This window comes from Pseudochaenichthys georgianus, unplaced genomic scaffold, assembly GCF_902827115.2.
Source record: "Pseudochaenichthys georgianus unplaced genomic scaffold, fPseGeo1.2 scaffold_452_arrow_ctg1, whole genome shotgun sequence".
NCBI lineage: Eukaryota > Metazoa > Chordata > Actinopteri > Perciformes > Channichthyidae > Pseudochaenichthys > Pseudochaenichthys georgianus.
Genome location: NW_027263017.1, coordinates 20,090 through 47,294, shown reverse-complemented (window position 1 = coordinate 47,294; position 27,205 = coordinate 20,090). Strand labels below are relative to the sequence as shown.

The 27,205-nt window shown below is 41.7% G+C and overlaps 1 protein-coding gene across 1 annotated transcript; it reads right to left on the bottom strand.

The window, feature by feature from the left end:
- Window positions 1-1,567: 1,567 nt before the first annotated feature.
- LOC139432881 (zinc finger protein 391-like) lies at window positions 1,568-17,922 on the bottom strand. The gene is made up of 2 exons (XM_071202460.1): window positions 17,756-17,922; window positions 1,568-4,076 (listed from the first exon to the last, which is right to left on the bottom strand). The coding sequence occupies exons 1-2, from the start codon at window positions 17,801-17,803 to the stop codon at window positions 2,925-2,927; spliced, it is 1,200 nt and encodes a 399-aa protein (XP_071058561.1). The 5' UTR covers window positions 17,804-17,922; the 3' UTR covers window positions 1,568-2,924.
- Window positions 17,923-27,205: the final 9,283 nt, after the last annotated feature.

The window sequence follows — 27,205 nt, the reverse complement described above, 5'->3', positions numbered from 1 at the left end:
AATTACCGTGGGACAGCACTTTCTAAACTAAAATGTTCAATCAATAAAGTAACATCTTATCTTATCTTAATAATAATAATAAATCATACAGTATGTGTCCAAAAGGGAGCAGGAGGAAGAAAACACAAAAATATACAAAAATATACTGCATATTAAAGCAAACGATTGTAAAGGTAAAAGTATGAGCATAACAAATAAAGTGTAATGTAAACATTTACATTATTATTATGATTATTTAATATATGAAGACTATATATTATTGAATTACAAGATTAGATATACTTTATTTGATCTAAAATATTGATGTGTTCAAATGTTCTTCAAACCACAACTGAAAGTCCATGAAACTTGTCTTTCTGTATTTGTGAATGAAGTGCCATCTCCTGGTTAAAACCTGAAATTGAAAATCTGGCAACGCCCTCTTGGAAAATAGTGGGAGGGCTTAACATTCCTCGATACTGGTCTTAGGCAGGTCGTAGGCAGGAAGCTGTAAGCTGGAGTCTGAAATGAGGTGCTACATCTTTAGTGTAATATTAGAACTTAGGTTTCCGGGAGCTGTTGATAACACTATACTGGTCAAAGGCAAGAGGTCATTAATTTTGTTTCTAAGAGTAACAATTTTATCGTTAAAAAAGCACATAAAATCATTACTACTGAGTGCTATGGGAATAGAAGGCTCAATCAAGCTGTGGCTCTCTGTTAGCCTGGCTACAGTGCTGAAAAGAAATCTTGCATTATTCTTATTCTCATCTATTAATGAAGAGGTGTAGGCTGCTCTCGCTTTACGCAGTGCTTTCTTATATTCATTGAGAGTAATATGCCAAATTAAACGAGATTCTTCAAGTTTAGTGGAACGCCATATCCTTTCAAGTTGTCTCGACTTTTGCTTTATTTTACGGGTATGTGCAGTACCACGATTAAGGATCTAACCCGCATCCTGAATTTCATTTCCCCCAGCTCCATGTATAGCTGATTGATATGAGGAGAGTCAATGTACAGTTTATGCAAATCCGGCAAAAATAACAGTCCAATGCTACCGTTTCTGTATGTTTCCGAGTTTTCCAATTCTCTCTGAGCTATCTGCAATGCGTCTCCGACTTCAATTCCTTCTTCCGGTCTGCAATCCACGTCACGCCAGCCCGACTCGCTCAATCCAGCCCGGACGTTGCATTACCGCCTACTAGCCTACTGGATAAATAATAAAACTGGCTATCTTTTACCTCTATTCAGGTTTTTGGAGTTTCTTTCTAGCTCTGTCCCCGATCATTTTCAGAACCTGAAGGCTCTATCAGGACTATCCACTGGTTCTTTTCTGGATCCATCCACTATCTCGTCTCTGTCCAGTGAATTACACTTGTGTTACTGGAGCAGGTAAAGCATACAACGGATACTTTCAGCATTATGGGAGCACAAAGTGGAAGCTTGGATGAAACACAGCGGACTTCTAAACAATGAACACCCGCAACTTAGAAGAAATAAAGTTGGGTATTATGTGTTCTAATATTGCAATGCAAACCCATGAGTTAATGACAGTAATTAAGAATAGTTTAGTCATTGAATGCTCATTTCAGTAGATTTAATCAAACAAATCATGAACATATTGGACATGGCCTCAAGACTGTAACCTCTTCACATTCTGTTGAAATAGTCAATTACTAGCCATATCTTACACATTGCGGTTTTGAATCATTAATATGTGGATGACAGTTGAACTGGATAATTTAACATGTATGCTACCTGCTGGAAAGAAGACGTATCGCTCTTTTGGTGTCGTTTGGACAACAAAAACAGAGTTAAACTCTCATTTCATAAACAATCTTTGAGTACAGACACCGTCCTGCAGAGAGCACACAATCCAACAGCACGTTTTTGGTCTAGCATCACTTTACAAAACGTTTGCATTAAGACACTAAGATTAGCTGGTCCATTGTAAAGGTCAGTCCACCTTAAATGAGCAGTGGGTTATCAGCAGATGAAAGGCAGGACACGGGAACTTGGTCCTGAGGAGATGTAACAATTATTAAACAAGAAAGTTGTCGAGGCAAGGGGTCAAAGAAATGAACATTTGTGATTATTAACGAATCGGTTGAAGGCTGGTGAAATCAGGAGCTCATTGTTGATTTCAGGAGGACAAAAAAGGAAGTCTCCCTCCACAGAGAAGCAGTGGAGAGCGTGGAGGACCTACGGTTCATTGGAGTCAACATCTCCAATCATTTAAATTGGACCTCAAACCTGGTGAAAAAGGCACAGCAGATATTGTTTTTCCTGAGGAAACTGAGACAGGCCAGGCTTCCACAAAAACTGCTCGTAAACTTCTATCGGTCGACTATTGAAAGCACCTTGACCAGCTGCATAACTGTGTGGTACACCAGCTGCGCAGCCGCAGAGTGGAAGGACCTACAACGGGTGGTGAAGGCTGCTCAGCGCATAGTTGGGACTGAGCTGCCCAACCTTGACAACATCTACAAAAGTCGACTGCAGAAGAAAGCCAGCAGTATCATCAGAGACATCACTCACCCCGGCCACTCACTGTCCGAACCGCTGCCGTCCGGCAGACGGTTCAGGTCAATAAAATCACGCACCAACAGACTGAAGAACAGCTTCTTTCCCAGAGCTGTGGCCTCCATCCCTGTCCAGCCACAAAACTCACTATAACTTTGAACATGCACACATACAAACACACTACCTCCCATCTAAGACTGCAGCCAAAAATATCATGTTATTTATCTGTATATTTATTAACTATCAAATTGAAGCTTTTCAAGTTGAGTGCTCGAGTTGACTGCCTGAACCAGCTCGCAGGCTTCGCCCCATTAATCAGAAAATCAGTATGACAAAGACATTAAACATATTGTCCACTTATATTGATAAAGATAGAGTTTGTTTAAGTCTTATATGAATGCTGTGTAACAATGTTGATCCAGTCAGGCAGATTTGTTGTCCTCAGTTTGAATTTCATTAAGCGTTGAGGACTGACAACCAACACACTTGTGTCTATTGAAACACATACGCCATTTAAATCTTTTGTCACAAACATTGCAGCTGTATAGTTCCTCTCCTGTGTGGATTCTCATGTGTTCCTTTAAAGTTCCACTCTGTGAAAAAGCTTTCTTACACACTGAGCAGCTGTATGGTTTCTCTCCTGTGTGGACTCTCATGTGTTTTTTTAAAGTTCCACTCAATGCAAAATATTTGGTACAAACTGAGCAGCTGTATGGTTTCTCTCCTGTGTGAACTCTTGTGTGTTTTTTTAAGCTTCCACTATGCGAAAAAGCTTTATTACAGACTGAACAGCTGTATGGTTTCACTCCTGTGTGGATTCTCATGTGTCTATCTAAAGTTCCACTCAATGCAAAATATTTGGTACAAACTGAGCAGCTAAAGGGTTTCTCTCCTGTGTGGACTCTCATGTGTTTTTTTAAACTTCCACTATGGGAAAAATGCTTCTTACAGACTGAACAGCTGACTGGTTTCTCTCCTGTGTGGATTCTCATGTGTAGCTTTAACTCTATATTCTGTGAAAAAGCTTTCTTACAGACTGAGCAGCTGAATGGTTTCTTTTCAGCACTATGTCGTGGATCACTGACAGATTCATGTCTATTTTTCAGTAAGTTTGAGCCTGGTGCAGGTTCTCTGGTCTCCTTCCAATCAGCACTGTCTTCAGTGTCAGGTTCAGAAGAGTCTCCAGTGTCAGGTTCTGAAGAGTCTCCAGTGTCGTCCTCAGTCTTTGGTTGTAAACTGCTCTCTGGATCTGAGTTCCTGGCTGGTTCTGGTCCTCGACAGTCATGTCCATCAGCTTCTGTTTCAATGTGTTCAGTTTGTCTTTGATGAGGCTGTGAGGACTGAGGTTTCTTTTTATCATATGCACTCTTCACAGGGTCAGGAGTGAAAGTGGACTTGGTGATATCAGCCTCCTCCAGCTCCTGAAGCTGCTCTCCCTCCTGACTGATCCTGAGTTCCTCCTGTTCCTGCTTAATGTGTGGGGGGGGGCTCTGCGTCCTCCTGGTCCAGACTGGTGCTCCACTCTTGCTGGTCAGGGGGAACCTCTTCTTTAACCGCCACCAGCTGCTGGACGTCTGCAGGAAACAGGAAACACACCGTCAGAAAAAAACTGTAAGTGTTACATTACATTACATTACATTGCATTTAGCTGACGCTTTTATCCAAAGCGACTTACAATAAGTGCGTTCGACCAACAAAATACAAACTTGAAGAAAACAGAATCATATAAGTACATCAGGTTTCATAGAGCAAAAACATTTCAAGTGCTACTCAACTGGCTTTAGGTAAGCCAGTCCTTTATTAGTATATAAGTGCTTTGTTAATAGTTCTATTGCTCGAAGTGGAGTCGAAAGAGATGAGTTTTCAGTCTGCGCCGGAAGGTGTGTAAGCTATCTGCTGTCCTGATGTCAATGGGGAGCTCATTCCACCATTTTGGAGCCAGGATAGCAAACCCACATGTTTTTGCTGATGGGAACTTGGGTCCCCTTCGCAGCGAGGGTGCAGCGAGCCGTTTGGTTGATGCACAGCGGAGTGCACGTGCTGGGGTGTACGGTTTAACCATGTCCTGGATGTAGGAACAGCCATCAACATCTGCCTCATCTGAGCTACGACGTGCATCAGATCAGCATACAGTTTCCCCAGAGCCATCAACATACAAGCTACGCCGCCGGACGTCTGCACCAGTACTAACTCAGCCTCCCTCTGCATCTTCTGATTCAGTGGACAAACTGTCAGGAGGAAAGTGAAACGGGCTGGTGTGTGGCAGACTAAGATTGTTACCGTTCCTGACGCTGTAGTGGACTACAACAGAAGCATGGGCTGCGTGGATGTGTCCGATGCTTTGATTGGGTACTACAGCGTTCACCACAAAACCATGAAATGGTACAAGACTTGTTTTTACCATTTTCTGGACACTGCAGTGGTGAACAGCTTCCTTCTCCACAAGGAGCTGCACAAGATGAGGGGTGACCCCAGCAGGACGAAGCCACACACCCAGAAGTCCTTCAAGGAGCAGCTTGCTGCAGACATGAGGGGTGAAGTCCCTGCAACACCACCACCACTCCCCCCCCCATCATCACTCGTATGCATTCCCAAGTATTATGGGGAAGATGCCACCGCGCTCAGGAGGTGCTCTGATGCTGGCAACAAAACGGTGAAGACCTATCTACTGCACTAAGTGCCTGGTGCCTAAATTCAAAAACACTAAACACTAAACACATTCAGGTTGTGTACAATTTGAATTTTTTGCCAGTGTTTACAAAAAAATGCTTAGTGTTATTTCGGTTTTAGTGTAGTTATTTTTTAAATAAATCTGCTCCTGTTGGAGATAAATGTATCCTATGTTTCCTAATTTTTATTGTGTAAGTAAACCTTCCTATAAGTGTTAGTCGGGTGATAAACATGTAAGGACTGTGGCAAAGTCCACACACAGACACACACCCCATTTACATAAAAAATGTTTTAATTTAATTGTATTTGGATGGAATGATTACCTATAGTGATAATACAATTATTTTTACAGTATGGTACCTGAAAAAGGTCAAATGGCACTGATGGTATCCAAATGTGCCAAAATGTGCCCAAAGGTTCTTTTTGCTAAACCTCTCTAAAAAGGTCAAATTTAACTTGTTTTGCATCAATCTTGAAACAGGGTACTTATATGTTATACTTTGGATTCCTAAAGCTTTTAGTCTACCATACCATCATTCAAGGGTGGTTTTCACTATAAGTAATGGGTTTTTTTTAAGCGGAAGTAAGAATTTACCTTTTTTTTTACTATGTTCCATCTGAATTTACTCTGACACAGAAACATCTATATTGATTCTGACACTTCTACATCCAACTCACAGATGTAACCTTGCTTTGATAAAAGAAATTATTCATATACCCTTTTAGAAGTTAAGTTATAGTCATTTGTTTTGGGCATAACATTTTCGAGCCTGAAACCTGAAAAACAGGCTCAGGGCTTAAGAGGCTAAAGACAGCGCGTTCAAGTGTTTTAGACAGGAACGGGAGGAGAGAGACAGGCCTGTAGTTTATAACATCAGACGGGTTGAGAGTGGGTTTCTTTAGGAGAGGGTTTACTCTTGCCTCCTTGAGACTGTTTGGAAAGTGACCAGAAGTTAGAGAAGTGTTGATGAAATGGGTGAGAAACAGTAGAATATTAGGAGCGATAGTCTGAAGGAGGTTTGAAGGGATAGGGTCCAGAGGACAGGTGGTAGGGCGGGCAGAGGTAATGAGGGTAAGAACCTCACTTGGAGAGAGAGGGGAAAAGGAGGTCAGTGTGTGGATGAAAGGAGGGTCTGGTGACTAGGGTTGGGTACCGAGATGCAGCTCACTGATCCAGTAATGAGTGACCCGACAATGAAGAATACATATATTTATAATAACTAGTTTAGCTTGTTCCAGAGGTAGATAAAATAGCTAAGTGTGTTAGGTCTAGGGTTGGGTACCGAGAACCGGTTCCGGTTCGGAACCGGTTCCAACATTTCGATTCCAACGGCATCATTTAGAAATGTGAATTTCGGTTCCGCTTTTCGATGCCTGAGGAAATGTTTCTCGCCGCTCTCCGTAGCCTACTGTATGACTGCGGCAGGGCGGGAAATGTAGCGTTGTACCTACACTTTCTACATTGTAACCTGAGACCAGGGCCGGCAGGTTGCACTGGCGTTATAGATGTTCGCCTAGGGCGCCAGATCTGGGAGGCGCTGCGCTGACAGCTCTGGGAGGGAAAACAAATGTTTTGACCGTTGGTGCTCATCCTAATTTTCGGCCTTGATGTAACAACATTCATAATTAAGTAAATGTAACACCCTTTTCACCCCGGTTACACGTTTCATTCGCCCTGTACGATGGGCGCTGCAAGTGATGAAAATGGGGGATGTTGGCTTATCTGGCGCCCGCAGCTCACAGCCAAAGTGCGAGTGAGCGAGTGTGCACTGGAACCGGCGCTGTTATTATTAGCATCTGGTGCTAGCTGCTCTAACAGAAGAAGAAGATGTTTCTACAATGATGTGGAGGGAGAGTCCTCTCCAGTCAGACTGAGTGGCTGATAACTGCAGCTCAGTGAGGTAAAGGACTCTGAGTGTTTAGATAGTTCACTTTAGTCCAAGTTATCTCAGTGGGTCTCAAACGTTTTGATCACAATTTATGTAAACACATATTTCCAAGGCACTCCTTTATAATTATTGGGATAAAACAGGTTTTAAATCATTCCAATGTATACTATAGGACAGTAAACCAGACATATCGTTTTAAACTGGAGATACAAAAATATGCATAAATAAAATAGTAAAATAAGATATGAATGAACAACAAAAATAAAATCTGTTACATGTATTTGTTATTGGCTATGGGTTATTGGTTATGCTCACATACTTATTTAATTATTCAAATGTAATAAACGATCTTTTTCATATGAGTGTTTAGAGTTGTACCCCCTAGATCTAGTCTCTAGTAATTCTGCTTAAAGTGCACCAGATTGAAGCATTTTGCTTTAAAATGTTCAAACATTTCTTCCTGGTATGCCTGAGAAGGCAGATATGCTTGTTTTTCTCAACAAGAACGTAATCATTTTTTTTACCCTGCCCCTCAAAGAATCAGAATTGAGAACCGCTAAGAACCGGAATCGAAAAGTAGAATCGGAATCAGAATCAGAATTGTGGAAATTCAAACGATACCCAACCCTACTGGTGACCCAGTGGTGAATAAAGGTGAGTCAGAAAAAGAAGAGCGAATGTCTTTTTTTCAAAGTGGTTAACAAAGTCGCTTGACAGAAGGGAGGAGGGGGAAGGGGCTTTGGCGGGGTCCAGGAGGGAGGAGAAGATGGAAAATAGTTTTTTGGGATTGGAATATGAAGATTGGATCTTATCTTGAAAGAAAGTGCTTTTTTCCTGAGAGATCGAAGCAGAGAAAGAGGAGAGGAGAGCCTGATAGGTTAGGAGGTCGTCATGGTGTTTGGACCGTTTCCGCTCTGCTGCCCGAAGGACGGTTGTATTAGCACGCAGTGCGTCATTTAGCCAGAGAGCAGGAGGGGACTGACGAGCCTGCCGAGATGTGAGAGGACAGAGAGAGTCCAGAGAGGATAAGAGAGTAGAGAGGAGAGTTTCTGCGGCAGAGTTTGGAGGCAGGAGTTGGAATGAGTCAGAGGAAGGGAGGGCTGAGAGCACCGATGAGGCAAAGGTAGAGGGGGAGAGGGAACGAAGGTTACGGCGGACAGGTGCAGGATGAGAAGAGATTAGTTCGTTATGTTTGGAAAGGGGTAGAGAGAATGAAATGAAGAGGTGATCGGAGGTGTGGAGCGGGTTTACAGAGAGGTTAGAAGTAGTGCAGTTCCTTGAGAATATGAGATCAAGGACATTGCCAGCTTTATGAGTTGGTGGGGATGGAGACAGTGAGAAAGCAAAGGTGGTTAACAGAGATGTTATTTCGTCCATCTTCCCCGTCTGGAGGTTGAAGTCTCCGAGAAGTACAGCGGGAGGGCCAGTTTCAGGGATGTGTGAGAGGAGATTATCTAATTCCTCCAAGAAGTCCCCCAAGGCGCCTGGTTGACGGTAGAGAACAACAATGGTTCATTGTATAGGATGGGTTACTGTGACGGCATGGAATTCAAAGGTGGAAGGAGTGAAGTTAGGTAGCTTGAAGAGGGAAAAGCTCCATTTGGGAGAGTGCAGGAGACCAGTGCTACCTCCTCTGCCAGTGAGTCTGGGTGTATGGGAGAAGGAATATGATGTGGAGAGAGCTGCTGGGGTGGATGTGTTGGATGGAGTAATCCACGTCCCTTTAATTAGTTAACTCTCTGCAGCTGGTGGCCCTCAAAAGGAAATCTCGACTGGCTCCCTCCTGAGTTGTTATTGTGTCTTTTCAGTGGCCCAATGGTTTTACAATTACATTAAACCCTAAGTTATAAAGTTATGAGTTTAACCCTTAATACAGTTACACCTACTCAATAAAGCTCTTAGTATTCTAGAAATGTTTAAATCAAAGTTAACCCTAGCAGTCAGTTAGTTCAGTTTTAAGGTTTCAGTCAAATTACTTGTCCCAAGTTTCTGCCTGAAAGATACTGTAGCGGTTTTAAGATTTAAAATCACAATTTCAGTCAGATCAACTACAGAGCATTGATACAGAGTACACACACTGAAACAGAGAAGTCTAAAAACAGAATGTTACTCACACAATTCTAGAAGTCACCAGTTGTTATCCTGTCAAAATTGAGTTGCACACTGGCAGGTCAGTGATCAGGATGAGATTTAAATAGTTTCTGGGGGGGAAGTGGCCGCAGATCAGAGCTGATGGGCCTCAATCGAGTTAGCATTTAAAAATCTAATCACCATTAAAACGGGAGACATTTTTCAGCCCTAATAATGCCATTGTTTTTATATTTTAATTTGATCTTTCTTAGTCCCACCTATTGTGTATTTTTGTTGGCTAAATTCACCTCACGTAGCCTAGCCCCATTCCACTTAAAAATGAAAAGGGGTTATTCTGGTTTAGCACTAGCTGCAATGTAAACAATGAATTGTATTTGGGATTGTTCACAGCTACACTACGCCTATAGAATGTTAATACTAAAAATATATTGTAGGGCCATACCTATACAAAACATGACATGTGAAGTTTTTTGCCTAAAATACCAAACAGATCACCCATTGTAGCCATGCCTCATACCCCTCTATTCCAGCCCTGTTCCAAAAAGGCTGATTCTGTGACCGTAGCTTTAAATGGAACAGCTGCTGCTAGCCACGCCCCTTTGTAGCATCACGCAGCTTTCCTCTGCTAAGAGTTTTCTACCGGGAGAAACTCAGCTAAACGCTGTCGTGATTAAATGCCATATTATGTTCCAAATCACTTCAAGCATTATGTCTCCTGCAGACATCATGCTGAATACACAGACACACAGCTGCGAGAGGAGATTCAGCTAGACCAGTGGTTCCCAACCTGGGGGCGCAGCGCTATTGCAGGGGGGGGTGCGTGAAGCTTGGGAAGAAGTTGTAAATAAACATTGTTTGCTCGTAAAATCAATAACATTGACACAGTTTTAACACAACCGGCAGTTAAAAGAAAAGTGGACGAGCCCACGACAAGTCTTTCAGCTTTAATATATCTCCCTTGACATCTAACGTGTTCGGTGCAGAGATCTCTCTTTCTCTCTCTCTCCTCTGTGTGGGGGGCGGGGCATCTTGCTCACAGACGCGCTGCAGCACCGTGCACACAGATATCCACCGGTGGAGAACATAGCGTTCAAAAGTGACAATGTAATCTACAGAGCTCGATGTGGTCAATGCTCGTTTGCCATAAGTATTTTCGTGGAAACACGAGCAATCTCTCCGTCAGCTAGCCAAAAGGCATATTCATATGGAGAAATGCGCCGTTTTCAACCTCCTTAACTCGGAGTTCTGTTTCCCTAATTACGTGTAAGGTTGGAGAAGTACTCAGAAGTAGGCCCGGACTGGCCATCGGGAGGACCGGGAGGTTTCCCGATGGCCTGGCATGTTGAGTGGCCTGCTGATTTTTTACATTGTTGTGAACGCAACGCTGTGGGTTTGCCTCACACAGGGTGACGTCTGTCTAAATGATGTGGCCTGCCGACATGGACTATCCCATACCGATCATAAATCAGGGTGTGTGTAGCGAGAGAGAGAGAGAGAGAGAGAGAGAGAGAGAGAGAGAGAGAGAGAGAGAGAGAGAGAGAGAGAGAGAGAGAGAGCGAGAGAGCACCGGTTACTTGTAATTTTGTTGTTAGCATCTGGTTAGCTAGCTGCTCTAAGGAGCTGTTTCAACAACAAGGTGGAGGGAGTGTCCTCTGCTGTCAGACTGAGAGAGATAACTACAGCTCAGGTGAGGTTAAGGACTCTGAGTGTTTAGATAGTTCATTTATGGCGCGTTTCCACTGCAGCGCGGAGCTCGCTTTAAGCGTGCCGAGCCGAGCAGGGCCCGTTTTTGGTTGCGTTTCCACTTGGCCTAGTACCGGCTAGCGGGTCCTAATTCACAGTTTCTGGCCTCATAAAATTGTGGCTGTGAACTCTGAGGGCTAACGGCTGTGTTGTTTTTATGGGGCTCTCATTGAAGATGACGTCACGGCTCCGCCTACACTGCGTTACTATAGATACTACCCCAGTTCCTAAACTGTAATGGAAATGCGCCATAAAGTGAGCCAGTCCTAACGAGGCCTAGCCATACCGAGCGAGGCCGTGTAGTGGAAATGCGCCATAAGTCTAAGTCATCTCTGTGGGTCTCAAACGGTTTGGTCACCATTTATGTAAACACATATTTCCATTTGACGGGGGAGTGATTAGTCAAATATGCATGACTAAAAAGAAAGAAAATTTAAATTGGTGAAAAAAAGGTAAGAAACGTTTAAACTTGTTGAGAGCTAAAACTAGTCTTTGCTGCTGCCTCAAAGAAGAGCAGGGGGAGAGGAGGGAAAGGGGGGAGAGGAGGGAGACAGATGAGGCTTATTCAGGAGCCCAGACACACTGACAACTATAAATGAACCAAAAATAAATAAATAAACAACTTTCAAAAAAAGTGTTTGTATAGGATATGGTATGTTTTTGGTTAGTTAGGCCTTGTTAGGACTGGCTCACTTTATGCTGCGTTTCCATTACAGTTTAGTAGCTGGGGCAGTAACTATAGTAACGCAGTGTAGGCGGAGCCGTGACGTCATCTTCAATGCGAACTACAGAAAAACAACTTCAGCCGTTAGCTGTTAGCACTCAAGCTCACAGCTCCTCATATCTGTTCAGAAACTAGACAAAAGTTAAACAAGTACAAACCACAGACTGCCTGTGTCATGGTGAGTACAGTCACTGGTTTATTTATGTCTGTATAGGCCGTTGTTGTGAGTGTGGACGGTCGGAGCATATATAACGTTAGCTTAGCCAAGCTCCATTCAGAAAACACACATTTTAAAAGGTTTTTCGCCTGCCGTCTGTCTGCAGACTTGTCAAAGCATTAATTCATGGTTTTTACTAACCGGTATCAGTATGTTGTTACTTCGGCATCATTTTGAAACGTGTATTACAATTAAATCACAGTAAAATATGTTCATTTTGTTGTACGATTTTATGTGGCCAGGTGTGAAATAGTAGTAACCCTAGCCGGTACTACGCCAAGTGGAAACGCAACCAAAGACGGGCCGGGCACGGCACGCTTAAACCGCGCTGTAGTGGAAATGCGCCATTATTGTCCCAGTCCGGCTCTGATCAGAAGAACTTAAGTAAAAGCAGTATACTGCAGGGTCGTCGTTGTCCAGATTGGTCAATTTCAGAATCATATATATGATATGTTTTATAATGATTGATCATTAAAGTGTTCTCAAAGCTGGTAAAGGTGCAGCTAGTTTGAATGACTTTGTATACTGCAGGGTAGCTGGTGGATTTACTCCAGGTGTAACTAAAGTCTGATTTAAGAGTTGATCATATTTCACATCATTAATCCAGATCTGTAAAGTGACTAAAGGTATTAAATACATGTAGTAAAAGTACATCATTTACCTCTGAACTGTAGAGGAGTAGAATTACAAAGAAGAAAATGAGGAAATACTTAAGTACCTCAATATAAGTAGTAAATCTACTTACTACTAACACCAATGCAATGTTATGTGTGCTAGCAGCCCATAATCCACACTATACATACAATTAATGAATGTGAATTATGTTTCTAATTTGTTTAGTTTTTCCCCTAAAATATTGCAAAAATAACTTATAAAAATACTATTAAAGAAGCGGATCGATACGCTGTATTTGTAATTGTTTCAATTAGGCCTCATTATTTCACAGTGGCACAGGATCATCTGCCAATACAAGCACTTTTGTTCATGTTCAATACATAATAATATATAAATGTATAGTTGGATCTTTTTGTCTTGTTATTATTAGCAGAGAAAATGTAATGTTTGTAAAAAGTGTACAAAGTATACAATGAATTCCACCAATCTCAGTGGGAACCGGATTAGGGGGGACTCGAAAAATATTTCCAATTACACAAGGGGGGCCTGACTGAAAACGGTTGGGAACTACTGAGCTAGATGACTGTATACTGAGACGATAGGTTGGGAGGTGTCACGTGTGCCGGAGACGATAGGTTGGGACGTGGGACGTGTGCCGGAAACGATAGGTTGGGACGTGTGCCGGAGACGCTAGGTTGGGACGTGTGCCGGAGACGATGGGTTGTGACCATAGACTGTATATATAAATGGACGTAGGGTCCGTGACGTCACCCATAGGATTCTGCAGAGTTGCCGTGAAGCCCTTAGTAGGCGGAGTCGGCCACTAACGGCTCAACAGTGACGTCAGAGTTCAACTCCCGCCTTCTCCAGCCTGCTCCAAATAAGGGCAAAGAGGCGGAGCCGAGGCGGGACCTGCTGCCACCCAGCTGGAAGTTCCAGAGCTAGCTGAAGCTACCAAGCTAAGCTAACATGCTCCCCATCTGCACACTGCCGTCGCATTTTACGTTTCTAAAGGCCCTGACACACCAACCCGATTTTGGGAGTCAGAGGCCGTCAGAGGCTGTCGGGCATTCGCGGCGCCGTAGTCAGGTTGGTGTGTCCCGCACCGTCGACCGTGACACGCCTTATTTGGACTGCCAGACCCGATGCATGGCCGATTCAACATGTTGAATCGGCCATGCATCGGGTCTGGCAGTCGGACCAAATAATCACTCTGATTGGCTGTTCAGCTAGCAAATCAGTGCATGAGAAGCGAAGCGGAAGTGAGGGACGTAAACAAACGATTTAAGAAGGCACACACAGACTGCTATTCATTTTCATCTCATCATGGCGATCTGGAATGATGCAAACGAAGACCTGCTCATCACCTTGATCCAGGAGAGGCCAGCTCTGTATGATATTACGGAGAAAAGATACTCTTCTTCTTCTCTGTCTTCCGGTTGTTGCCTCTTTTGAATGACGAATACACACTACCGCCGCCTGCTGGTAAGGAGAGTTATTGCCACTCATGCACTGAAGTCGGTGCGGTGTGTTCCCGTGCGACACATGGCCAAAACGCAGGAGAACACGGCCAGGCAACAGCCGACTTCAGCGTCGGCTAGTCCTCTGGTGACTGCTTGGTGTGTCAGGGCCTTAAGGTAAGCGGCCATGAAACTATTCAGCAAAACTATAAATAATAATCTAAGTTATTGAGTTTTTAGCATAATACTTCAGAATCTTAAAACCCCTTAACGTTTGTATGCAATTGTGCTAAATTCAACTCTGGAATCAAGCAAATATTAATATGTTTGCATGACATTAGTTATTTATATTTTGATATCACTTAACCATACGTTTAATACATTTAAGTCAAGCTAAGGTACATGTGATGGTAGCTAGTTAGTGCTCTTACCTGTGAGGCCTCCTCCAAACAGCATAATAACCAGACTGTATTATTCAAACTAAGTACCAGTTCTAGATCCTTGACTTTAGACAAACAATTCAAAAGACAAAATGTATTTAAAGACCAATCTTTATTTGAATGTGCCTCTTAACCTGAGATATTAGTTATACAGTAATAGTATTGACAATCTAAAAAAACTGAGCAACTCAACAGTCAACTTTATGTTTCTTATTGTCTAAAGCATTTATTATTTTCATTTCCCCCCTCTCATATTCAGTGTGGACGGATTGAGACAGCGTGGTGTCCAGAGGGCTGCAGAGACTTCAGGGAGAAACCTCCGTGTGATGGACGTCCTGTCTGTTGGTTTGGAGAGGACTGAGGGTCTTTCCTCAGCGAGGAGGACCAGGGCTGATGAAGGAGGACCAGGCCTGATGGAGGAGGACCAGGCCTGATGGAGGAGGACCAGGCCTGATGGAGGAGCCCATGCTGGGCATAGCTGATACCAACTGCACAGGCCTAGTCTGTCACTTTATTTGACTAAATGTGTTTACTTATACATTTAATAGGTTTACACCTTCTGTCCATATGTGCTTTTTATTTAAAACATTTGATTAACTTTTGGTTCACATTTCAATAAACTGTATTTGTATTTGCTCTCCTTTTGTCCATTATTCTTACTGAACATGTTAGATTACACATTCACATCTGACTGAAGATTGGCCCCATTTATCTGTGACGTTGCAAACTCTGCGGTACAAGGCACAAGTGATGTGAAGCTCATAAAGTGAGGCAAATAGAAATAATCAGCTGATGGAGTGTAGATGTGGAAATAGCTGCATTCGATCAGCTGACTGTTTTTACAATAAAAGTTGTTTATAGTGAATGTCCTGTACTGGTCTTAACATCTCATAGCATCAGCTTTTAATGATCCTCTTGGATGTTCTTCTTGACCCTCAGAGAAGGAGAACATGTCGTGTCTTTCAGGCATGTCCTTTCCTAACAAAAATGACAGGAAACATAAAACATATTATTGCAGAACAAGTGTGTTATTTATGAAAGCGGTGTGTTTGTGTGTTTAGGGGCTGTAGATATAATTATTTTGTAATTGTAATGTTTTTTTTTTTATTTAAACAATGAGCTACAAAGACAATCAGATTATGAATGAACAGTATGATGTTCATCAACATTGAAATATATGTTATTATCAAAATAATATTTAACTGTTATCAAAACGTAGTGCAACTGTAGAAGCTTGCTCTGTTGTCTCACTGAAAGAATCACTTTTACCACGTTTTTTACAGACAATATTGAGAGATAAATCTTTGCCTTCAATACATTACATTAGAAAGCTGACAAAGTCATATTGCTAAATATCTAAATGTAACTTTTTGCATGGAAAACCCCTCAACTTAACTGATGTGTAGGTGATCTAGTATTTAGTATTGTTTAATGGAATGTATATCAGTGTATTCAAGTCAATACTTCATTCATTTAAACCAATATCTTTCTTGATTCTTTGTACAGTAAGAAAAAAAGAGTCTTTGTACCTGTGCTGAAGTTCACTGCTGTGAGGAGTCCAGTTCTGTCTCTCACTCTCTGGTCCAGCCTGTCTGCATCATCTGGACACCTTAAACAAACAGATATATATATGTAAAGTACCATGTGTACAAACAATATAACTGATTCTCTTCTGTTGGACATGTTGGATTGTGTATTGTCCGAGTCAGGGTCCTTTTTATTTTACTGTAACTTTGGAAGTTGTGTTACCAATGCTTACTGTTTATTTGATACCCATTTGGTAATGCAATTAATAAAAACAACAAGGTTTGGGTTCGTTCTTCAGATGACTGACGTTAAGGTGTAAGCTCGATAATGAACTCCAGCTCAACGAACCATATTGTAATATCTAAGTAATCATCTTGAAATATGACATTAATAATTGTAATATACACACATCTTATTGTGAGGTTGATTTCACATACACAACATTAGCTTGTCTACATACTTGAGCATAGCCAATTTAAATTAACCTTAGCGATGCATACAGTTCCTCCTACATAATAAAATATCTCGTCACCTTACTTTATCAACCTCAAACAGAAGCCGTTTGTTCAACAGTATTATCCCACTTAACGCTTAACACGTGTCTATTTCGTTTTAACCTTTATATATACAGTCTATGATTTTAACTTGGAGGTTACGATTAGCATCGTTAGCACCGATGTAGCTACCACTCACTACACGCTAACCCAAGCCTTAACATTCATTACGTGGCTGATTAAAAATCATTAACACATAAATAAAGCACTCGAATTTCACTTACCGCAAAACCGCATTCATGCACCGTCTGTTTTAACCGCAGAGCGAGTCACAATAGTCCGATATATAAGCATGAAGAACAAACAACCACGGCCGGCTACAAGTTGTGTTTCCTGGATCAGCTGAGCAGGCAGAGTCCCTGTAGCTAGCTTCACGGAGCAGCTAGCAGAGAGACAAGAAGCTAACAGCGGCAGGCACTTGACAGAGCCGTCACTCAACGTGACCACGCCCTAATTTATGCACACACTTTAAGACCTAATATAAATAAAAGGGTCGCGTTAGAAAACAATTCACTCTCAGATCCATAATCATGAAGGTGGAATCTAACTATATTGATAATAAAATGTATGGAGCCAGGGAGAGAAACATGTTTTTTTCTGCTGTAAAGTTGGGCATTTTAACATGGGGGTCTATGGAAATTGCTCCTTTCTGCAGCCATCGCCTATCGGCCAATATATGAATTGCCGTGTGTGACACTTCCGTATTGGCTTCACGGCTCTACCCCACAGTTTGCCGCTTGGTTGTGACGTGTCACGTGTGCCACATTTCACCAATGACGTCATATGAGCCAAATCCTGGATCTGCTCGTTTGCACCCCCGTTTTCTTTTTTTAGATATGTGGGTAAGAAGGAAAAGAGAGAGGGTTGTATTTTCTGAATAATTGAGTCTCCTTTCACACCAGGGACACATATTTATGTATAAAATACATCAAAAAGTGCATTTTGCATACTAGGTCTCCTTTAAGTAAAAGTACTTAAAAGTATTCTCAGAAACAAGTACAGCACCTTCTTATGTAAAAGTAATGATAGTGAAATAAAATGTTCCCTGTCAGTGTTTGATTTATGACGTTTCTTGATTATTGTCTGTAAAGGCAATAGGCCTACCACTGTTAAAATAACCTTATTTGTTTAAAATAAAGGTGCGCAAAAAACTATTTATACACTTTTTGTTATATTCCATGGAATGCTCTTAACACCCCGATAGCAATGAATATCTTAAGTGCTTTGTCAAAAAATCCATAAAAAATGTCATCTGTGGAAGCCGTAGTACTGTAAAAAGCACGACCAATTAGCCGGCTCGGCTAAAATAACTGGATGACCTACCTGCCTGTCAGCCTTCCATCTTTGCACAAACTTATCTTGTGCCTTCATTGGTCATGTGCACGTTCGTGTGTGTTGGAGGAGGGGCTCTGTAAGGAAGTGGCAGATTTTTTCCGGCTGTGCATTTTCAAATTCTAGCGCACTCGAGCTGGTTTCTCCAAAATTACCTTCCCCACCTTTAAGTTATGAGTTACGGTACGTCCACACAGCTGCTTTTCAAAAATCTTAAAAATCTTGAAGCTGGGCGTGTCTGAAAGCTTGGGGATTTTTTGCGAGCAACAACCAATCATATGAATCTCCCGCCCCCGACATACAAAGCAAAAAACCCCGGGGATTTTATGCGAGCAATATATATATAAACTCCCCAAACAGGCGAAAACCTACCAGTTCCACCCACTGTCTCTGCCACCTCCCTCCCTGCCTGGTTCCTCCGGTTTGTATCCCGGTAATAGTTCTGGTCGTAAAGAACCGGGTGATTTGCTACCGTAACTTCTCGTTTGGAATATGTTGTGGAAATGGTTCTGGTTCTCCCTGCTTACACGCGGTTTGATTGGCTAGCGCTTCTACTGTCAGATTTGCATAAACGGGATTTGGTTTGCTGACGCTTCCAGCTCAGCTTCAAAAGTTGAACATTGCTCAACTTTTGAATCCTGGAAATCTTCGCTTCGCTCCCCCACAATGCAGTTCGGCGAAAAGCGAGGCAAAGTGACGTCATCCCCATTCAAAGTCAATGGGCAGAGAAGCGTTGGAAGATTTGTTTAAAGCTGCTGTGTGGACGTACCGTTACGGCCCGTCCACACAGCGGCGTGCGTTGAAGCTTCCAACGCTTCTGCCCATTCACTTTGAATGGGGTGACGTCACTTTTAGCCGAACTGCATTTTGGGAAGCGACGTGGAGCGTTGCTCGCTTCAAAAGTTGAGCAATGTTCAACTTTTGACGCCTCGACGGAGGCGTCAGCCAATCGAATCATATGCCAGTACAAGCTCTAGCCAATCAAACCGCGTGCTTGTGTGTCTGGGGCGGGAGATTCATGTGATTGGTTGTTGGTCGAGTGTCAGACACGCCCGCCGGCAAGCGCCAACGCACGCCACTGTGTGGACGGGCCGTTAACAAAATGTAGCTAAATTAGGCTTAATACATTAATATGCTTTAAGAAAAAAACAGCCTACATCACAGCTCTCTATCGGGTTTCATTTATCGTGTTGGCAGCTCATCCCTTAAAAACAGAAGTCTCAGATTGATTATAATAACATGAAATATGAAGGGTCTATTTCAAGCTTGTTGCGTTAATAAGTTATTAGGCTTTTTTTCATCAACTAAGATTTGTTAGAACATTTTATCAACATGAATTGACTGAATTTATTTTAAAAGTGAGCTTATTAACACATGAATACTAGTGTGTAATATGGCTGTATATATATAGTTAAGAAGTACAATATGAGAAAAGAACATTTCATTTGTGGGCCATATTTCCCAAATACTTTTTAAATTATCCGAGGGCGGTGTTTCGGATTAACTGGTTCCCCGATCAACTGGTTTACAGAGGTGGGGGGCGTGGCCTTCGACTGAAATACACATTTCGATCGCTTCTTCTGTCGTTTACATAAATCTTTTGGTATATTTGGCTCGGTAGGAAGACGCGAACAGCGAGGACTACAAAAAGAAAAACGAGTTGACTGGGGATGTCTGTTCAAAACGTTGCAAGCTCCAATAAATCATTTAAACCAGCTATTGTTGCCAGATTTATTACTGAATATCGTTCTAATGTGATACCAAGTCCATCTGAGACCTGTGTACACCTTCAGATAGCCTCCAAGTGAAGCGTACGTTGTTTACTCACAGTTTGAAAGCAGCGTGGAGAAGTCTTCAGCTGTGAACTGTAAACTGTGATCCTCTCAGGTAAACATCCGCCCAGGGAAAATGGGACCCGCCCAGGTTAAACTGTGTTACGACTTCTGTGGCTATCTACCAGCGATCATGTTTTATATGAAAGACTACACACACATGTATCCCTTTATATAAACGGTATTCTGCAGCACTCATCCAGGTAAAATGTGACTGTTAACTCGTTTTGCAAAGATAGCAGAAATGTCTGTAAACCAGTTGATCGGGAACACAGGGCCGTAGTTTGGACACCCCTGGTTTAAAGTGTTAATTAAGAGTAAAGGGAACAGACCTGCTCTGTGCATCTGAAGCTGAGGCTGTAAAACAGCGTCCAGTAGTTTCTGGAGTCTCTTGTTCTCCTCTTTGGAACGAGACAGCTCCTCCTCGAGCTCTGCTATCGTTTTTTCAAACAGAGCAAATATCTCTTCAGCAGTGAGTCGCCGCTTCTTCAACGACAGCAGCATTTGGGCTTTGCTCATGTTTACTAGATCACCTTTTCCTGCAAACTCCGTTGAACACACCGTTTCTCTCTCCATCAAACTCTCAATCTGACTAGTGTTGCTAACGTGTTTCCAGCTAGCATGCTAAGCTAGCTCCTATAGTCCGAGGTAAACGCTCCAGAAAAAAGAGCACACAGTCCATTCGGAGGTTTATCCAAACACACAGATGGTGGATCAGTAGTGCTGGAGCTCACACACGCTTTCTCAGGAACACAGAGAGAGAGAGAGAACCGTATCGACGGACCCAGGGTGACTATCCGATCCGAATCCCTGCCCCATTTGCAATGCGCATCTTCTTCTTCTTCTCTTGCTTTTGGCGGATTGCAAAAAACTTAAAAGGTGCATACCGCCACCTACTGTACATGAGTATGAATCATCATATCATGCCACTCTTTAAACTATGATCTAATCAAAATAAATCAAAAATAAATCAACAAAAACATTAAATAAATAAAACAAAAATAAAAATCTATGTTCTTTCCTGACCTAATGTTAAAGTATTTTTCCTACCCCAGTTTCACTCAAGAATGTAAACAGTGCCTTTCTGGTAGCTCTTACTCCCTCTCCTTTTGTTCCCAAAACACCAACCACACTCCATTCCCTCTCTGCCTCTAAAACTTCAGCCTTTAGTTTTTCTCTTTCAGCTTTATAGATGTCACAATGTAACAAGATATGTTCTACATCTTCTTTTACTCCACAGTTCCCACACTTGTCACTGTCACTTTTCCCCACGATATACAGCGTACCATTCAAAGTCGTGTGATTTATTCTGAGTCTAGCTATCGTGATTTCCTCCCTTCTGTTTCTTTCTTTATCAATATTAATTGTAATTGACTTTTGTACTTTGTGATAGTCTTTGCCTTTCTGGTCTTTCTCCCACCCTTTTTGCCAGATCTCCATCCCTTTTTTCTTAATGACTGCTTTTCCTTCTCCTTTTCCAAGTTGAACTGGTAATGTTATTTCCTTTTGTAGTGCACTTTTTGCTCATTTATCAGCACACTCGTTCCCTTTCACCCCCTCATGTGCAGGCACCCAGCAGAACTGCAGATCTACCTCCTCTGTGAAGTCTTAACAGGCTGTGGATAAGTTCTATGAGAATGTCTTCTCAGACAGTTGTTGTTGTTGATTGTATGCTTTGTAATATGGACAATGAATCTATGCATATCACCACTATCTGGTCTGACCTCTTCAACCCACTGTAATCCTCTTATTACAGCAATCATTTCTGCTGTGTACACTGATAATTGATCAGACGCTCTTTTTGAAATCGATATTTTAAAGTCTGGGATTTATATAACAACTCCAACACACTCTTCCTTGTTCTTAGAACCATCTGTGTACATGTTTAGGTAATTGTAGTACTTTTTGTTCAGGTACATACTTGTTTTAATTCCCACTTCATTTATTTGCCACTCTTTTTTCCTTTCTACAATACTCATATCTATTTTAGCTTCTGGGGAAAGCCATGGGGGAACACTGCTAAATGGGGTTGCTTTGGCAAACGTGATGGTCTCCACTCCATATGCCCTCGTTCTCTCCTTACTCGTCCAGCCAAACCCACGTCCCTGGAATTTTCTATATTTCCAGCAATCCTGTAGTATTCTGTTTGAAATATTTTCTTCTCCACTTCCTTGTAGCCTGACCCAGTATGACAGAGCAAGTTTCTCTCTTCTGATCTCCAGAGGTGTTTCTCCTGCTTCTGTCAGAACTGCATTGATAGGGGATGACTTTATCGCTCCAATACACAGCCGCAATGCTTTATATTGTAGTCTATCCATTTTGAAAAGCGATGTTTTTGCTGCTGCTCAATACGCTATTATAACCATAGTCTATTGTGGACCTCATCATTGATCTGTTAGTCTTCTTCTTCTCCATCCAACTCTGTATGGATATTTCAAGTCTCTCCTTGAGGCATCTGCATTTTATAAGCTTGTGCAGAAAAGCTTCCGAAGCGCGTCCTATCCTCAGTTCATCCTCGCAAATGCCTTTTTCAATAAGACTCTGGTCAATCACTGTAATGAAGTTGGCGTCTTTTCATTAACGCTTTGTAATTGTTTCTGAAGAAGAAATCGGGCATATCATTCCGACAATCATGTTGCCTCTGGTCGGGGTTACTGCGTCGGCATTCTTTGCAGATTTCTTCTCTGTACCGATACATCACCATCTCCAGAATATAAAACAATTCCGATTTCACTGTGTCCCTAAACTGAGACTTATTGACCCGAGGAGTAGCATCAGCAGCAGTAGTACTGCAAGATTCGGGTTTCCCCCATGGTGGTGTTGATGGTGGACTCTGTTCCTGGCTGCAACTCGCGGGGGGAGTCTTGGCTTTTCTCTGCTCCATGGCTAGTTTTCAACGGTCGTCTTAGCGAGGCCCTTCGTTTTAGATGATTTGCTGAGTGGAGGGTGGGGCTTATTGCGTTGAATGGGGGGAGTCAATTATAGAATTGAGAGTTTTTAGAAAAAAGTTCTTTATGCGTTGTAGCTTTTTCATCTCATCTCCAGCAATAGGTCATCATTTAAGAACAAGTAATAGTTTTGTCAAGATTCTACAGAAAAAAGTCAAAAAAAAGTATAGTATGTCAGAAATATGGAAAAGTCATTGTGTACAAATAGTATGTTGAAAATCAAAAAAGAAAACTCAATTCAATACAAATTAATGAATATTTTACCCTGTTCTAAAGTTGTGCACTCCTTAAAGAAAAACCCCTTCCTTACCAAGTACTTCATATTATACCCTTTGTTAAGTGTTGCGTACATCAAGGTGTATCTTAAAGTATCTTGGTAGCAGAAAATAACTAAAATGTGTAAGTTTATCAGAAAAGAAAAAACCTTGTTTATCTGAACAAGTGTTGCATACACCAAAGTGTGTCTAAAAGTATCTTAGTAACACAAGAAAAAAGAGAAGAAAGCGTTGATGTTAACAAAAACTGGATTGTTCCACTGAAATAATAAATACATAATTTCAAAAAGTGCTCTTAAAAAGAACAAATGTATTCAGATAAAGTATTTTTTGTTAGACTATTAAGTCCACGGTGGTTACACTTAACCCCTAACCCATTTGTATTATATGTTTGTTTTCCTAATAAATCCAGAGTCACCTGAATTAATTTTGTCTCCATACCTTTTATTTTTTACATTTTGTAACAATCTTAAAACATTTGTAGAGAACAAACACTGTGGTTAAAAATGAGTGTCTTTATGACGTCTCTCACACCGTTGTTTTTTTTTCACAAAATTCATTTTTAAACACATCATCTTGATACAGAGATATCACACATTTTCGTAAGACAACCCCGACACTCTTTTTACATAGGTAGAATACACAATGTTTTTCTTTGAGGGGTCCTTAGTTTAAAATGATCTGGTGAGGAGGGTGTGACTTGTTATGTTGAGTGGGAGGCAGAGTCCTCTGTAAAGGTGAGATTCTTTTTCACCAGTATAATGTCCATCGATGTCTGACTCTGTTTAAAAAGTTCTTTAAGCTTTGTAGCTTTTTCATCAATCATTTTCAGCCAAGCAGTCAGAGGCACCCGCACAGATGTCTGAAAAACTCCGCATGTAGAGTTAAAATAGTCCAAAACAAAATCATCAGAGGGGTCCTTCCCCAGCGTTTCCAAATGGCTTGCACGGTAATACCATCGCCCCGATGGTCCGCTTTTAGTTTCCCAGACGGTGCTTGTCAGGACTCTTCTCACTTCTGGCAGCGGGGAAATAACTCTTTCTTCCTCCACATTGAGGGGCGGCGGTGAAATCTCTTCTTTGATCTCGCATGCTGTCTGTGTTTCTTTGCTTTTCTTTGCAAATATCTTGTACACCGCTGGTTCCACTATGGTTTCTTGATGCACTACTTCTTCCGATACCGTGGTTGCGTGGAGATCTCTGGAAGACACCAGAGTTAACACAGCCCAATCTGTTGAGGTGAGTGTCGCTTTAACACTACGGGGTCCATACGTTTCTCCATTCTTCAGATTGTAGAAATGCAGTTAATTCGCCATATAGTTAAATACATAACCCCAAACATCGCCATTTTTCAGAGTCCATTCTTCATGAAGTTCTTCGGCTGGAGGTGTCTGAACCCGGCCCAGATACTGCATTCGTTTCTTGATTGGCGCTCCTAACGGGTGGCGGTACGTTGTCACAGGCGTCTCGCAGATTAAACCCATATCTATGCTTCTCTTGACCATTTTTCTTTTTTGAAAAGTGACTTGGTGAGTGGAAATGACTGGCCTGTTATTTAGTTTGAGCGTATTTATTTTCATCTATTTCCATCCCCTTACTTTTAAATGTTCTGGTGAGGAGGGCGGGACATGTTATGTTGAGTGGAGGCGGAGCCTTGTACAAGCTGGAGGCTTCATGGAGTGAAATGGAGCAGAAACATATTCTTTATAGGTACAGAAAAATTCTAATATTATCCCTAGTACAACCTCACACAAACTTAATGTTGGGTTTCCTTATAGTGGTGTAAAGTAATTATAAAAAGACAAAGATTATGTTTTTTAAATTGTTTTATTATTTCCCCTCTTCAGAGAGACTTTTCTTATAGTTAGTAAAAAGTAATTACACATTATTTCACAGTCGTTACAATTAAAAAAGAGAATATCCTCAGGTATCACATTATACAATATTACGACTTTTTGAGATATTTTCAACACAATATACTTGTAACTTTTTTTATAGGGCTTCAGATATTTTGCATGTCTGCATAAACACGGTGTCATCTTTCTTGAAACTGACCGTTTTACAAAAGAGTGAAACATTTTTATTTCATTTGATCTTGTTTTATTTTTTAAAACTAACTGCATCTCACAGATAGTGTTCTAAATCAGCATACCTTCCCCGCACTTTTGTGTATAAAAGCTGATAAAGTAGTTAATGAAGTACTTTGTTTTATTAGATTTCGTTGAGCATCTGACTCTTAATGTCAGTTTGTGATTTTGAGGCTATTTCAGTGAAAACAAGGCTGCTTTGAACATTTTACAGATTTATGCTTAAATTCTCTGAGAAAGTTACTGAAAAGATACACTTTTGTGTATAAAAGCGGACCATTACCATGAAGTACTCTGTTTGAAGAGATTTCGTCAAGCATATACACTTTTCTTTTTTTAAAAGCTGACCACTACCATGAAAGTACTCCGTTAAGAATCTGACTCTTAATGGGAGTTTGTGATTTTGAGGCTATTTCAGTGAAACAAGGCTGTTTTGTTGACATCAATGCTTTATTCTCTTTTCTTGTGTTACTAAGATACTTTTAGTTACACTTTAATGGATGCAAACCTGTCATTTTGGAGAAACCATCTCGAGTGATCTAGAATTTGAAAGTACACAACCGGGGGGAGAATCTGCCCCTTCCTTCAGACTTCCTTACAGAGCCCCTCCTCCAACACACATGAACGCGAAAAGGGAGAAAAGGGGGGGAGGCTGGGAGGGGGCGGGTAGACAGTCTCACGCATAACTTCAAAGAGACACTTAGAGTAACATCAAAGGCTTTCACCAGTGTGAAATCACACCTGCCTGTTATAACACCTCACATCAAAGGGCAAACATCAAAGGCTAATTAGATTAGACAACAAAGGGCTCTGATGGGCAGGGGCCAGACAACATAACTTCAAAGAGTCTGCCTTAATCAACACATCAAAGAATTAGACAACAAAAGGCACTACACAGGGGGGCTTTTCACACCTACCTGTTATAACACACATCAAAGGACTAGACTACAAAGGGGTGTGAGGGGACAGGGGCCAGACAACATCACTTCAAAGAGACTGCCCTAATCAACACATCAAAGAACTAAACAACAAAGGCACTACACAGGGGGGCATTTCACACCTACCTGATAACACACATCAAAGAATGGGAGGCGGGACATGGGAGGCGGGACATGGGAGGCGGGACATGGGAGGCGGGACTTAGCTCATTGACCAATGGGAGACGGACTTAGCTCATTTGCATAATTGGGGGCGTGTCATCTGTCACTTTTTCATGCATACTAATGTGATTGAAACAGCATGATTATAAATACTCACACCCCTGCTGCTTTTTGTGTATGGGCAACACATCCTCACTCCCAGGTCGGCCTATGTTGACGTTATGTCAAGTCCCCTGCCGGCTTTTTCCAACGCAAGGGGGGGGGGCCTTAGCGTCCATTTTCAACGCAAGTGGGGGGGCCTTAGCGTCCATTTTCAGCTTTCCGGGATGTCCATGTGCTTCTATGGACGCTCATGGAAGGGCATTCGTTTGTGTCGACTGCCCTTAAAGGCAATGTGAGCGTCCATTCTCATTGGATAGCGGAGAATTGTACACCCGGAAGTAAATATTCCCCTTACTGACGATTGATTTTACAGTGATATCTGCACTACTCATCGACTAAAAAACACCAGATTATCCTTGTTAATTACACAACATTGATTGGTTTAAATTGTGTGCAATGCTTTTGTATTTTTCCCCTTCGATTCGGAGAAACAAATCTTTTTTCGGAGTAAAGGATGGCAGAAGACACTACACTACCCAGAATCCCCAGCTATCATTTCTCCCTGCAGAAAAAGAAAACATGGCCGAACTTCGTTTTATTCTGGGTGTAAAATGCCTATTTTAAAGTTAGTTTGGCCATTAAAATGCATTTTGATGTCATTTGATGCGAGAAATATGAGTTGTTATTTCAGATTATGTGTGCAGTGGATGTACATGATCTTTAGTTTGCTAGTTATTACGAAGATTACTTCAGGAAATTGCGTCCAACGTTTTCATTGTTACCAAGGTGGTTGCTAGGGACGCTGCTATCGATATTATTTCTGTTATGTTGTGTAACTGTTTAATGGTGTTATCTTTATTGCTACCCCCTTCCCCGTCAATGTATAGTGTTGGTCCACAGCGCAAACATATTAGTTTAACAAAATCCGCATCTAAAGATACGTTATTTCCCCCTCTGCAATTCCAGTCTCACATCTCAGAGCACATCGTTATTAACAAATACCGGAAACAGACCGAAAACATTTAAAAAAAATAAAATAATACCTTATTCCGAGTGTGCTTGCTTTTCTCTTTGAAAGTCATCACATAACGGCATTGT